Genomic DNA, 16,016 nt, shown 5'->3' on the forward strand with positions numbered 1-16,016 from the left:
GTTAGAACATGGTGATAATAACACCAAGGTTGCCAGTTCAATCCCCATATGGGCCACTGTGAGCTATGCCCACCTTAAAAAAAAAAAAAAAAAAAAGATAATGGGGATTGATAAAAGGGTGTATGCACTAGTCGAAGGTAGGACAGGTGGAAGAAGAAAAAAAAAGCTAAATTTTCATATAGGGAGGTTAGTAGATAAATCCTCAAAAGTAAAAATCAAGAATTAGCATTACATGCTAAGTGAAATAAGTCAGACTGAAAAAGCAGAGAACCATATGATTTCACTGATATGTGGCATATAAACCAAAAACAACAAAAGAACAAGACAAACAAATGAGAAACAAAAACTCATAGACACAGACAATAGTTTAGTGGTTACCAGAGGGTAAGGGGGGAGGAGAGGTGGTAGATGAGGGTAAAGGGGATCAAATATATGGTGATGGAAGGAGAACTGACTCTGGTGATGAACACACAATGTGATTTATAGATGATGTAATACAAAATTGTACACCTGGAATCTATGTAGCTTTACTAACAACTGTCACCCCAATAAACTTTAATTAAAAAAAAAGAATTAGCATTACAAGCAATATGGGACGTGAAGGTAAAGATCAAAAGAAATATCTAAAAGCTAAAAGTGGTGCTTCTGGAGAATGAGAAATGGGGAGTCTATTTTTCGTAACAGGCCTTGTAATACTACTTGAGTCTTTAAAGTACGTGCATTGGAACTTTAATAAAAAATAAAGTAAATTTAAACAGAACATGTAGCTGGCTTAAGGCTTCTATATCCACAATCCTTCACAATGGTAAACTACCCTTTTTCACAGGATTTTATCATTGCAATAAACATCTTATTCTTAAATTGAAAGAAATCATTTCATTCAGATTTTACTACTACTAAGAAATATAAAGATAAATTATATAAATGTGCGAAAAAGTATAGTTATTGATACAAATCCAAATACCAAAGCAGATGGGAGAATTCAAATGAATCCTTGATATTCAAAATAAACAACCTTCTAGTTCTAAGTCAAACTGCCTGCTTCACCCACAGAAAAATATGAAACACAAATGGGTTTCATGTAAGCCCATGTGCATAGACTGAATGTATACCCAAGGCAATATGAGCTTCAAGAAATGGTTAAAATGCACACCAGATCTAAGCCATAATCGACATGCTCCTCTGCTCGAGTCAGCATTATGTGTGTTAGGAGTTCAATCTCCCTCTCACCTGAATTGTAGAATCATCAGAGCTTGAAATAAGACTCTTCCCATCAGCTGTGAACTGGATGTGCCGTACAGTGTTCTTGTGCCCAGTCCTAGACTGGAAGATTCTGTTGTTTAGGAGTTCTAAAATCTTCAAAGTAGAAAATCACAGAAAATTAATACAAAGAAATTCAGCAACACCCAGGCATTACACCCCAAAGACATTAAATTAAAATTAGACTACAGAAGGGTATAGAGTTTCCATCTCATGGTGCTTACAGTTTAACTAAAGACACACAAATTAATGGTACACATACATACACGCACATCTGTGCACACACACACACATAAACCCTAAAATACAACACTCACTGGAATGACCACATGGCAGTAGAAACCAGTGGTTCTCCCAAGTACTCAATTCATCAAACAAGTGTTAGTCTGGGCTCAGCCTCCAAAAAGAAAATGGCATTTAAGATGGATGAGAGAAATTAAAAAAAAAAAAATCCCAGATGAGCGACAAGGCAAGCTCTTTATAGAGCAACAAAGAGACAAGGTAAGATAAAACATGATGAGGGAGACAGGTAAAGGAAAAGAAGATATGAGTAGGATGGAAGGCAGTGCACTGAGAAGACTTAAAAGGGCTAGTGCAGAGATTAAGAAAGTGTTAACAAAACTCAAAAAATGACGATATCAAAAAGGTTTTCAAATGAACTCATACCCTCCAAAAAATATGGTTCCTTTGCCCAAATGACAATGTACTCAAGGAAGCCTAAGGAAAATACAGATGATGCTAAAATAGGAGATTGTAAAAATGCAAACCAAATGTGCATGTCTGAAAAAGGCACCTTAGAAAGCAAAGGGGATTGTGTGAATGAAAGCCTTCCTGAATGAGCAGGCTGGACAATCTCACAGCTCCTATGGGAGGAGGGCAAGATAGCATAACAGTTGAGCACAGAGGCTCAAAGACACGGGTTTGCATCCTAGCTCTGTCACTTACTGACTTTATGAAAGTTGTGGAAACTAGGCGTTTAGACATCTGTAAAACAAGAATAATAATATCTAAGATCTAGGATGTTACAATAATTCGATGAGAGCATCTGACACAGTAAACACCTAATAAATGGTAGCTGTTATTGTTATTTGATCTTAGGCTGAACCACATAAAACTGCCATTTTATAAGTTAAATACGGTCAAATATTGGTAATTTCACACATTATTTATATTATTTGATAACTTTGAGGAGGATAAGGATAAGACTATTCCCCACCCCCAGGCAAGATGGAAGTGTCCCCATGTGATGCTTCTAACCCAGTCCCCACAGCCAGGTACTACCTCTTCCCCAAGTGACAGGGGAATATGAATGAGGCACACGTGTGTTTTGTGAGTTATTTTTGTAAACTATCTGTAAGGTTCATTTTGAGATCCCTAGATAATAAAAATGAAAAGAATGTAGTGCTCGCTGGGCAACAAGATGGGAAAAAAAGGGAAACCAAGGATCCTTTAGGAAGAGGAAAAAGATGTTCTTTGCATAGTTAGCTGAATCTCTGATAGTATTTGATATACTTGGAGAACAAAAAAACCGACTAGGTAGAGAATAAGGAACACAAAAAGACAAAAGGTATGAGAAACAGCAGAGAAGGCAAACAGAAATACACCACCAACAGAACTGTGTTTTTAGTTTAACAGAAGAATGACGAAGAGAAGCCTTATTTAGGACATGAGGCTGCTATGCCAAACATATTATTAATTTTAAATAAATAAGTGTGCTGCACAGAATGACTTGAAGACCAGAGGTAAGTACCTGAACGGCTCCGTCGTTGCCTCCAAATGCAACGAACTGCAGACGTGGGCTGAAGCAACAGCAGCTAGCTTGCACTTCAGTCAGATAATCAATCTGACCTGTTTTTCCATTAATGAGCTAATGGAAAATAAGCCACAATCAGTTATTAGGCTGTATGAGCAGTTTTTATTCTTCAGAACAGAGACCTCAATTGGAAAAAAATAGTAATAAAACACAGAAAATAACCAACAAGAGCTCCCGGGAGAACAACAAAGGCCTATCCTAGTCTCAGCAGCTGCATTTAGCACTTTGTGCTTTCATTTCATTTCACTTTTGTGGTTCAAATACATTTTCATAAAATAAAATGAGCTTTAAAAGGTTTATAAAGCAGCTGATATGCCCACCACCTGAGACACATCTGTCTGATTTGTAATCCCACAGCTATCTCCACACCCTGTTTTCCATTTCTTCACAAAGCCCATTTTAATAGGGCTATCGGTTGTAAAAATACACTTTTGTAATATTATTCAAGGGGGTTGGTGAAACAAGACTGAGACAGACATTACATAAAAAGACAAATTCAAATTAAAATGGGTTTTATATCCTCCAAATCACTCACAAAAAAAGTATAAATTAAGATTCCCTTTTCTTTTGGGAGAAGGGGACACTGGAGAAGAGCCCATGAGCATAATTTGGGTGGCTGGACTTGTAATGCTTAAACTAAGATTACCCAATTTCATAATATATACCAATGCTAATAATTATTTTTTTAAGTTCCACTAATAAAGATGACTTATCACTCAACTAAAACATGGGATCTGGGTAAACATTTCTCAAGCTTAAATCAATTGTCAGATACCTCTCTCTATGTGCTATAACCTAAAAGTGTTGAATTATTTTTCAATATGAAATAAGCAGTAATCTTTGTTTCAGGTACAAGATTATAGGGTCAATCAATCAAGGTAGCTTTTCCTTTACAATATTTTACCCAGCATGTTCTGATCTATTAGATATTCCAAGTAAAAACTGACTACTAAAAGTTGACTATTTTCTCTCAAAAATCGATTTCCCTATTTTTTTGAAGTGGTGACTAAAAAATGTTTTGTTCACTTAAATGGAGCTATTATTTGTCAGTTTAATTATCTTCTAAACTCTCCCACAATCATTGACATAAAATAAAATGATACTTTTAGTCAGATGACATCTTCTTTAAGTCTCACAGTTATGACAACTGTTAAAGAAAGGTTTCAAATTTAATAAAGCATGAGGACCCTGAACTTGACAAGAAAACTGCAGTGGAAAATATCCCAAGTGGAAAAACCAGTCTGCTAAAAATCAGTAACGAGGAATTCACATTCAATCCCACATCCCAATTCATCCCAGAAATACAGAGCATTTGGAGCTCCTTATCAACATATTAAGGAGGACTGTCAAACTTGTAAAATACAGAACAAACCATATTTAGGGGTGTCTCACAGCTCGACTCTGATCCCCACTGTAGACAAGAAGAAATTACCCAATACCATAGACAATTTACCCCCGATACCAGTCTCCTGAATTTGGAGTCCACCTTGACCCTATAACCAGCCCACCGACTTTTGAAGATAAAAAGGACCTTAGAGGTGAAGAAGTGAGGCTCAAAGAAGTGATGCAATTTACTCGACATCACAGAACTAGCTGACAACAAAGCCAGAACTTGTACCTGGGTCTCCTGAGTGAACAGTCACTGTTCTCTCCACTACATCAAGCTGAGGTTTACAGCTTTAGAACTTGCTAAGCTCTGCCCTACTCTTTGCCAGTCTATCTCAAGCTCTTGCTAGCTCTCGACCCTCAATATGCATGTTCCCTTTACTTCTCCCTCCTCTATTTCCCTTTACTCTCTCCCTCTTCTCTATTGTTTCTCTGTACGTTGTACCTCAACTTCACTATCTCCTTTCATTCTCTTACACATTTCTTGCCCTCTATCTTTCAATAACCAAATCAAGAAAAATCACATGCAAAAATAGCATAAGATCACATTATCACTGCTAAAACCTTTCACTAGAAGTTAACTAGGCACTACCACAAACCCAGCCGGAAAAAAGGTTAACTCAAGTTGTATTCGTGCTCTTAAAAAGCTAATGAAGGGCCTAACCTAACAAACAAACTTTGAGAAAATAGTTCACAGGATCATTAGCCCTCACCTCCCACAGGGTTTCTGTTCTTCCCAATCCTGTCTCTCAAGGAATCCTCAGGGCAAGGGGAATGTCTCAGTAACTTACATAAAGCCAGCTGATCCCTGCCCTTCGTCTCTGGCTGCTGCTCTGCCATCTCTCTCAGCCAGGAGTCTGTCACTCAGCTCCACATGCTGACACATCGTGGAATGGTGCCCTACTCAGCTTTCTGGTTGGGCTGGCCAACATGAAAGCTTCCATGAGGTGCTTGCTATCTCCGCAGCCACTACCTAGCATGCTACCTCCACTTGCAGGACTTCTCCACCAGTTCAACACCAACTGCACTGGACTTCCATGTAGACAACACATTATTTGGGCTAGTTAACGCAGTGGTGCTAACCTGTTCTTGAGCCCCAATGATCCTTAAGGCATCTGCTCTCTGTTACCACCACTCAAAACTCCTAACTATCAATCTTCTGCCAATGGACCTCTGGGGCCCCTTTCTTCTTCAGCAAGGCAAGAAATGCCTCTCTCTCTTATGTGTTTCACTCTTTGTTGAGGAGCAAGGTAGAGAGCAGTCTGGAGTACAACTGTTTGGATCCTAAATGACACAATTCTTTTAATTTTATGTCATAAACCTTTCCTGTACAGGGAATGTAAGAAGCATTCAAGAAATATTTCTTGAACAAATGTGTGAGTAAATGAATAAATGAACAGGCATACTTCAGTACATAAAGCCCAGCTCCTTCCAACTCAGTTCCAATGGGTCAGAGTCCTTCCCACTTAAAGTAATTTTTGTTCTTTCAAAGAGACCCTATTATTCTTTCCCTGCAATAAAACTTCCATTGGTATGCCCTTCCCCCTTGCACACTCCAACAGACATGTTTAAATCACTACTGTGGACAAGTTCAAGGTGGTCCTCATGATATCCTAGACTCCATGCAGATCAAGGAATGTGCTCACAGATACCAACAGACAAGGAATGAGGTGAGACACAAGGTATCTTACTTCTAAATCCTAGCATGTCTGAGCCTCAGCTCAAGACCCATATATTTATTCAATTAATACCTACTGAGCATCTGTTAGATACTATACAATTGTACCTGATCCCAAGTCCAAAAACAAACAAGATTGTGAACTGTGAGTTCAATCAAAACAATTTTTCCAATTGTGTTCTAAAAAAATACTCACTTGTAGACGTCTTGTATTGTCAACTGCAAGAACCATCACTTCATTTTCTTGAAAGGCAACATCTATTTCTTGCTTTAACACTGTAGCAGAGTTCTCACATACTTTCTTTGTCTCCCAGAGCTGATTAAGAGATATAAAAAAACTAAAAGATTACTGTATCCTCTGAAATATTGTAAAGACAAGTCCTAGTCTTGATGCAAGAAACAAAGCAGACTTCACACTTAAAATGCTTATGGTGCCAGAAATTTTTCAATTATTAGATTATAATTCAACAATAAATATTTATTGATTACATGCTATAGTAGGTAGCAGTTAATATTAAAAGTAATGGGTGCTAGAGCCAAAATACCTTACTTATGAATTCTAGTTCTACCTGAAATTGAAACTTTGGGCAGGTTACTTAACCCTGTGCCACTCAAAGGTAAAGACCTCCTGCTGTTTCTCAAACTGTTTGATACCAAGGTAAGGAGCCTGTACCAGAATGTAAATCAACTATATCACTATACACACTGTTAACAGTATTCCTAGTGGTAAAGTTCATTTTTTTAACAAGATTTTCTTGATGAAAGAAACAGTGCATTGATTTACATTCTGGAACAAGCTTACTGAGATAGGTTCTTTAAGTAGCATTGACTTAACCTTTCTGTGTCTGTTTCCTCGGCTGCAAAAAGAACTAAAATGAGAATTAGCAAATGAATACATGTAGCACTTTGTACGGTCGGCATACAGCAAATACTAAATAAATTTTAGCTACAATTTGTACAAAACACTGTTAGATGTTACAGGGACAAGCCAGGGTCCCTGGCCTCAATGAGTTTGTAATTTAAAATGTGTGATTAAATCAGAGGAGCAGTAGAAGAGCACTGGAGATGAGGAGTAAATCAAGCCTATACCTAAATCCAAGGCAGAACTCAGTAAGTACCATAGGAAAAGGAGAGTTATATGGCATTGAAGGAGAGACACTCCCCCAAATGGAATACTAGGAAAGGCTTCACAGAAGCCTCTCCCTGGGGTGCTTGCAGGATCATTAGGATTTCAACAAGGAGACACATGAGGAGGTAGGGTACTCCAAACATAAGAAATCACATAAGCAAAAGTACAGAGGCAGGGAACTACAGGGTGTTAGAGAAAAATGTAAGCAGTCTAGTGTAGGTTACCTGTAGAAATAAATTAGAAGACAGACTGCAGCAGAATGAGGCCATACTGTGGAGAAGTTTGATGGCAGACTTAGGAGTACATATTTACTTTGGTAGGCAAGGGAAACACTCTCTGTTTTTGAGCAAAAATGACATGACTATGTACATGAGGAAAATATCTTGGAAGCAGCACGTAGAAAACCAAGAAAGAAAAGACTTGTGGCAGAAACTGATACAAGACAGGCCACAGGCAATGAGCACCTAAACATGAAATGGAAAAGTAGAAATAAATGATAGAAAATGGAAAGGTAGAATCCTTAGAATTGGCAACTGGGAATTCAAGGTATAGGAAAGAGTCAAAAATTACTCTGAGAAATCAAATGTAATATATTTAAATTAATCAAAATACAGTTTAATCATTGGACTTCTCCAGCACCTGGCTCACAGTAACACTGAATAAATGAGACTGGTATAGTCCATATAATAGTACTTTTCAAGGATAAATATGAATCTAGTAGTTTCCCGTTTTACTTCCCCCAACACTACCCATTAATTTCTTAGTTTATAGGAGGTTTAGCTTACCATCAGTAAATGTTTAAAATGAAAATCTCAGTATTTCTCACCCTGATTGTCTGGTCATCAGAAGATGTCAAAAATGATGATCCATCAGGAGAAAACATCACACAATGAACCCAACTTAAATGTCCTCTGCAGTCAGCTACTTTTAAACACGAGTCCATATTCCACAACTACAGAATAAACACAGCATATAGGAAATAACATTCATAAGCATCTACATATAAAGTGACTTGTGCAGATTATTCATTGTATCATTATTTTTAACAGCAAAAAACTGGAAATAACCCAAATGACCATCAAAAGGACCAAGTGAATAAACTACATTTATTGCACTATGGAATACTATGAGGCCATAAAAGGTAAAGTGAAAAGCACCCTAATAATGACTGGTCTCTAGGATATATTGTTTACAGAAAAAAAAGTAAGAATATATATTTCTGCAAAAGAGTATACATATTATACTATATGTATGTGTATGTGTGTATATGTGTGCAGCGTGTGTGTGTGTGTGTGTGTGTGTGTATATATATATATATATATATATGAGAATGAAATATGTAAACACATAGATGGATACAGATGTGGAGAAAAATAATACATATAAATATCTACTTATATATGCAAAAAGAAACACTGGAATGTTAAACAAAAAAAAATGGTTACCTATGGGGAGGGGTAGGAAAGAATGGAGAGGAAAGGACAGTGATGAAAACAGGACTTCTCTGAATATAACTTACTATAAAGCTTTGATTTGGAATCATGCAAACGTTTTATGTGTTTTTTAAAAATCAATCTAAAAAAAATAGATGAACAGAAGAAGCTTCCATATTCAGACTATTCTCCACTTCATCTAATCCTCATTTTAACCGACTGCAAAACCCTACAATAAATAAACGTACTAATTGTACACATTTCTATTATTCATGCTTATTACAAATTGTCAGTGTCTGCCACCATTCTGCCTGTATTTTGTCCTGAGCTCTGCTGTAAATTACTCAAATATATTCCATTCTAATGAAGTACCATATGTGCCTGAGTTCCTCTCATTACACTCTGAATTACAGACCTACTTTATGATTTCAGAACTACCATGGACAGAACAAGTATTTCATCACATGCCCAGTGGTTTTCAATCAGTGAGTTCTACGGTTACAAATTAATTACATGAAATTTTCTCTCTCCTTATCTCTAGAGTCTAAGTGGGACATACAGAGCTAAAGTACAGAGATGAAAGTGGTTCCACAACTGAAAAATCTCCCTTGAAATCCTTCATTCTCTTCCCTTCTGGTTCTCCCCCATCATTTCTTTGTCACTCACAGCCTCCAAAACCAAGTGCGGATATTTTAAGAAGAAGACAATGTTTCCTAAAGCTTTCTAAGAATAGGGTAAAAAAAATTTTTAAATAATAGGAAAGGCAGAAAGAGGGGTTGCTCCTCCACACCTCCTAAAAATCCTAACAAAACCCAGAAAGGGGAAATTTCCAATCATACCTATCTTGAGGATCTATCTACAGTAAGGTACAAGATCTACTAGCCCATCTGAATCTTTCAATCCAAGGCCTCTGCCAAAGAGAACACTGCCCACAGCACCCTACTTCCTCCCACTGTTTCAAACAGGACAGGAGCCTGTTCACACTCACTGCCTCTGCTTCCAATGGAAGGATTCTGCATCTCCACGCTGAACGGCTATAGCTCAACAACTCTCCTCCCACACCTTCATAGTAAGGGGCAAGTTTGGCAAACTCACTAAAAATGACTGAAATAGCACAAAACACTGAAGAAGGGCTTGCAGCAGTGAAGCTTCCTTTGAAGACAGCCTATGAACCAAGTGAATTTCCCTGTTTTCCAGATAAAGGCCCATCCCCATTTTTCGGGCTGTAATCACAGGGGGCTTCAAATTATCTGGTGGTAAAACTCACTCAAGGAATGAGTAATAACTAAGCTTGGACAAAACGAATCCTTCTTTGGAAGAAAAATATCAGAAAATTCACTGCTCTTTGAAAAAATTAATATATCAATCACTGGATGGGATTCTTCCAGGGCCAGTTAGGTACAAACTCTCAATATAAAATCTATCAGGTAAGTGCAAAATTATAAATATAAACAAGTAATTTCTAAGAGTCATTTTATTCATTAGTGCTTAGCAATGAACATGCTAGGGTAACCAGTTCTAAATTTAACTACCATCTTAGCCTTCTCAGTGATCTAAGAAATCTTAACTGGACCCATCATTCATCATTTCCTTCACAGAAGAGTCTATGCCTGTACTGTTTCAGAGATGCAATGTTTCTGCTTAGGAAACCAGTGGTCACTGCACCATTTCCCCACACCTTGGCACATACTAGCCATTCAATAAACACTTGTTAAATACCGTCGTCCCCAGTATGATTTGTCATACTGTCAATCAAGTCTTTAATCACTGCTAAAGTAATAAAGCAAACTACTGTGTTTCCCCCGAGAATAAAACCTAGCCAGACCATCAGCTCTAATGTGTCTAGGAGCAAAAATTGATATAAGACCAGGTATAGTATATTATACTATATATTATACTATACTATACTATACTATACTATACTATACTATACTATACCCGGTCTTACAGTAAAATAAGATCGGATCTTATATTAATTTTTGCTCCAAAAGACACATTAGAGCTAATTGTCCAGCTAGGTCTTATTTTTGGGGAAACATGGTAGTTTATTATCCTAAAGCTATAGGTCACTATGTTATGAAGAAAATATTCTATAATTTCTCAAGCAAACATCCTCAGCAGTTAATGGTTTAAGTAGCCCATTCTTCATCATCCCTATACCTCTGGAGACCCAGACTTGACAAAAAAATTCAACTACTCACCTCCACACAGTAATGGGACAAAGCCACCACTGCCAAGTCGTTATGGGGGGAGAAGTCACAGTACTGGATGGTGCTGTGATGGCCTGTATAGATTTCTGCCAACAGACTATTGGTATGAACGTCAAAAAGCTGTCAACATAAAAGAGAGAGACATCTATGAAAGTACGGTATTTTTTAAAATAAGCTATACCCAAGTGAATCTAAATTTATTTCTAAAATAATATCCTCTTATTTCAAGTATAAAGTATAAATCCTAGAAAAATACTGTAATTACTGATAATTGGCACAATTATTGACAGTCATAAGATACAAATCAATATATGTATACTTTCAAAATATTGCTCATCTTGAAACATATTTCCTAAAAAGGAAAATTTATCACAGATGATCTCTCAAGCTGGCCTAGAAAGAAAGAAAACCTTTCTGAATAAATGAATGGACTAGCCAAATTAACATACAGAGCAGTTCTCCCTAATGCTTGTTTATTCAAGAGAAAATGGATCCTCACAAATGAAGATGATCACAATAATACAGAGCAGAGGCTTGCTAAAATGAAATTAGTTCAATCACTTCTAGTTCTCTTCAGAGCTACCAAATTACTCCATGACAATGAATAATTTCCCCATTTTTGAACCAAAAAAAGAGCTATTTTTGAGTATTTCAAGCTTCTTCATTTCAATTTTTGAAAGATTTTTAAATGCTGAATATACTCTTCCAAAAGTTTTTGCCAAGTAATAAAAACATTTATACCAATATATAGTACAGCAATTTACGACCAAGGCAGTCTTAGGGAAGGTTAAAAAAAAGCTTCCAGAGCTTCCAGTGGGAGCCATGAAAATGTTCTGTGAATGCACAGATCTGTAAGCAGCACAGCAGTGGAGGCCCACAACAAAGGAAATCATACTGAAACTTCCCATGTCAGATCGTTCTTAAGAACTAGTGGCTGAGAGTGATAGAGGAAACTTGGAAAATATGGATTAGGCAGTTGTCCCAATTATTGGATGGAAAAAAGAAAAGACCTACCACTAGGTTGAGACATCCCCCAGAGCACAGTTCTGAAAACTATGAGGGTTAGGGAGCCTGCCCCAAATCATGTAGCTATACTTTATATCAATGAACAATGTAAAATGCAAAAATCAACAGAAACTTTAATTTTCTTTAAATTAGACTAAATTTGGCTTGTTAAAATACTAATACTTACAAAGACTTTATTTTTTGCTGCCACCATTATCCTAGAACCATCAGAAGACCATGAACAACATTTCACTATCACTTCCAAGTCCTCTTGAGGCTCCTCTGAATTTAGGAAGAACTGCTTCACGTTAATGCTTTTCCTCTCATTGGCTGATTTCACATCCCAAAACTTCGAATTACAAAAATACAAAAATAATTAAGTTTATTTTAATCTCAAATCACAGCTCTAGAAATCCACCTGGATTAAATATCCCACAAATTATTCACTATACTTAATGGATTATTTTTACTTATGCATGACTTTTTATAAGGCCTTTAAGTGCTCCAGTTTCATTCAGCACATTCCTAAAGTGGAAAAAAATTAGAAGTACTGCCTGAAATGCAGAATGCAACACTAAGTAAAACGTTAAAAGAGCCTTGCATGGTGTGGAGGAGGCTAAAGAGGAATTGGTGACAGTAAGGATGTGTTTGGAAGAAAGGTCAGATGCAGAGACGCACGACTTGTCACTGCTGCCCTCTGCTGTATCAGGCGTGAAGTGTGCTTCACATCTACTGTGCACAGCACGGACACTACACAGGACCCAGTCCCAGCCTAGTTAGAACCTAGTAGAGCATCCAGAGACATAAGGAAGTCCCTGAAAACAGAAAACACAGGATATGTTGAAGAAAGCAAGACACCTTGTGTGCTTGGTGGGGCCAGATAGGGCTGTAAAAACAACTGGATCCTGAGGAATGGGATACAAAAGACCAAACCTACTCACTTAGCAGAGCCACTTGAGCAGCACGAAAGACAAAGGCCTTCAAGAAGATCCAGCTTTTTACTCCCTGGGTTTGAGCAGCATCCCAGCTTCACAGAGTAATAACAGCTGCCGTGCCCAGACCAAGAATTGGCCAAGGACAAGAACCAAAAAAAAAAAAAAAAAAAAAAAGCTGCTTCTCAGACTTTAACTCAGCTTTCAAAGCACAGCTCCAAGACAAAACTCGACTTTTCTGGCCAGGCACATTTTTAAATCTCTCGAGTTTAGAAAAGTATTACATACATTCAGAAATATAGCCAAAACCAAAACCTCTCCCCTTGAACAACTGTGGATAAATTGGATGAAGAAAAGAAACATCAGATACTAAAATAATTAGCTTTTCTTGATACTAAAAAGGAAAAAAAAAAATCTAAACATAAATGCCAGAAGCTTCAGTCACAACAGCCAGAATATATGAGAAATCCCTCTCTGTTTCCCTCTTAATACAAAAAATAAAACAACCAGCCTGGATTTAAGATAGAAAAAGAAAATTAACCCTACCCAATTTCATTACATCTGTCTAAACTACATCTTCTGCATGTAGGCCTGACTTGAGCTCCTGTCCAAGGAGTGACGAAATTCCACACATCAAGGGACCAAGTAAATACCAGCATTTCATTCTGAGCAAGTCACTGCACTGTATTTAAGAGACTCATGTGCACCTGAAAAACACATGTTTATCCACCTGGTACCCTAACAAAATGCTTAGAAGATTACAGAGCCATCTGGGACAGGAAATAATTTTACAGTTCTTCATCCTCTCAGAAAGTAAAAGCTTTAGAAGACTTTGACCTTGAAATGCTGTTATCCAACATCATTTTGCAGGATCTCTGCTTACGACGTGTCACTAGATCAGTGTGAACCAGCCAACAACGCCGGCTTAATAGCACTCTGGGAAAGCTGCCACCACACGGCAGTTCTCACCGTGAGTGCAGCAATGTCTGTCCCCTGCTGTTAGTGCTCTGTGCTCTACAATCACATTCTGATACACGTGAAATCAAAATTCTGTCCATGAAAACGTTAAACTTTTTTTTTCTTTTGAATTTGGAGAAGTCTTAATTTGATTTGAAGGGACACAGCAAAGGTTTCTTATCTTGGACACATTTATTAACCACCGTGCTACACGTCACTTTGAGGTTATACAAATAAATCAGACACAGATACTACTCTCAAGGAGTTTACAGGCCAACAGAGGAGGCAGGACACACACATAAATGACTCTAACACCAGATATGTCAGATGTGCCATTTGAGAAGTGAAGGTACAGCATGATGGGAATGCTATACCCAAGCTGTGGGCGTGAGGGAACACTTTTTGCCAAGGTGGCCACCTCACTCTCCTCCCTAAACATTAGCCTAATTCATACTGCCTTAGACAGACAGAATTTCAACACCCGGAAGACAGGAGGTTTGTTTTAATTGGTTAAAACCCAAATGCTTCGTACAATATCTGGCACATCATAAGTATTCAATAAATGATCAACTTTAAGTGAACAGGCAGATTATTCCCATGTTGCAAGCACAGGTAAGTAGACAACAGCGTTATTGAAAGAAATAGGGTTCAGGTTAAAGATGCAGATAGAATACAAACATTCATCTCCACACCCTCCCAAAACCCACTAAAGAGAATTTTTCTCTATAGGCATAATTCACAAGGTGAAGGACAATGGAGGAAGAGATAACCCCAACAAAACTGTAAAGGCTAGAAAGCAGAAAGACAAGTGATAAGGAGACTCCTAAATATTGAATTCTGAGCCAACAGTGAGGAAAGCCACTAAGTAGCCCAATTCACACCAAAGAACTCCTAAAATGCTCAGCAAGTGTTGCACCAGGTACTTGCTGGTAAAGGTGGAGCTAAATCAGGAGAAACTGATGAAAGAAAGTCCCTTGAAATCCCCTCCCCTACTACGCAATCCAGGTTGCTGGGCCCCTACTCTGGCTAAAGAATAGAGGGTTACTCTACACCCAACACAGCTGAGAGCAGGACCACCATTCTGAAAACAGGGAAATTAGGAAACAGTCTCTATTCCAAATGTTGAGAGCTCTGCCTAGACATCTTCACAGAACTTGCCTGCCAGACTTATACCCTACAAGAAGAAAACTGAAGGTGTTTCTCTGAATACCCCACCAGATCAACACAAAAGATCTAAAGAGCCTGGCATCAGGGGTTCACCATCAAAAATGACAGCCAGATAAACCTACAGGGAAACGTATAATAAAGTCCGCAATTTACCATCAGTTTTTTGCTGCTGCACTCCTAAATACAGAGGTTGCAAAAAAACCATACACACATTTTAAGAAAAAAAAAACTGTTTAAAATTGTAATACAGTGAATGACGCTAGCATTCATTTGATTAACGCCATCTTTTGAGCGAAGATCATACTATTGCTACCATAATTCAATTCAACTTCGAAAAGTAACACATAGATAGCATCTCTTAAAATGTGTACATTTTGTGGCACACTCGGTATAAGCAGATATACAAGGATCAGGCAACTAAGACATATCTCTAAAATGTATACAGAAACCAAAACTAACAAGTAGGAAAAAAACACCCAGCAACTATACAGAAATATGAAAACTTCAAAAACACTATTATTAACATCCACAAAAAGATAAAAGATACTGCATCCATGAAACAAGAATAGGATAATATACAAAGGGACCCGATCATGAGAATGGGTACTTAAAAATATGATAGCAGAAATTAAAAACTCACTAGAAGGATTAGAAAATAAAGCTAAAGAAATCTTCCAGAAAACAGGACAAATGGACAGAGTAGGAATGAGAGAAAAAAAATAAGAAAACATCCCAAACAAATAGACATTCTAGAAGGAGAAAGTAAAGAAGAATAAATCAAACAATTTACAGGAAACCTCCAAAACAGAAGGATATGATTTTCCAAACTGAAAGAAGCCATGAAGTGCCAAACACAATGAATGAAAAGAAACCCACACCAACGCACATTATCATAACACTTTCAAAAAGAAAAAATACTGGGAATAAATAGAAGATCTTAAAAGTTCCAAGACAGGAACACAGATCACATATGAATCAGAATGACTTCAAACGTCTCAAGGGGAACTTTGGAAGCCAGAAGGCAAGGGAGTAATGTCCCCAAAATT

At 37.5% G+C, this 16,016-nt stretch overlaps 1 protein-coding gene across 1 annotated transcript in view; it reads right to left on the reverse strand.

Moving 5' to 3' along the window:
• APAF1 (apoptotic peptidase activating factor 1) overlaps nucleotides 1-16,016 on the reverse strand; it is a 66,053-nt gene that overhangs the window by 15,271 nt on the left and 34,766 nt on the right. The window contains exons 17-22 of the mRNA XM_019732132.3: nucleotides 12,102-12,263; nucleotides 10,901-11,029; nucleotides 8,093-8,218; nucleotides 6,334-6,453; nucleotides 3,011-3,127; nucleotides 1,231-1,356 (exon numbers count right to left, since the gene is read on the reverse strand). Of these exons, the coding sequence (XP_019587691.2) occupies nucleotides 1,231-1,356; nucleotides 3,011-3,127; nucleotides 6,334-6,453; nucleotides 8,093-8,218; nucleotides 10,901-11,029; nucleotides 12,102-12,263 (780 nt within the window). The remainder of the gene's footprint in view (nucleotides 1-1,230; nucleotides 1,357-3,010; nucleotides 3,128-6,333; nucleotides 6,454-8,092; nucleotides 8,219-10,900; nucleotides 11,030-12,101; nucleotides 12,264-16,016) is intronic.

This window comes from Rhinolophus sinicus, chromosome 1 (assembly GCF_057876585.1).
Source record: "Rhinolophus sinicus isolate RSI-liver-muscle chromosome 1, RSI-T2T, whole genome shotgun sequence".
Taxonomy (NCBI): domain Eukaryota; kingdom Metazoa; phylum Chordata; class Mammalia; order Chiroptera; family Rhinolophidae; genus Rhinolophus; species Rhinolophus sinicus.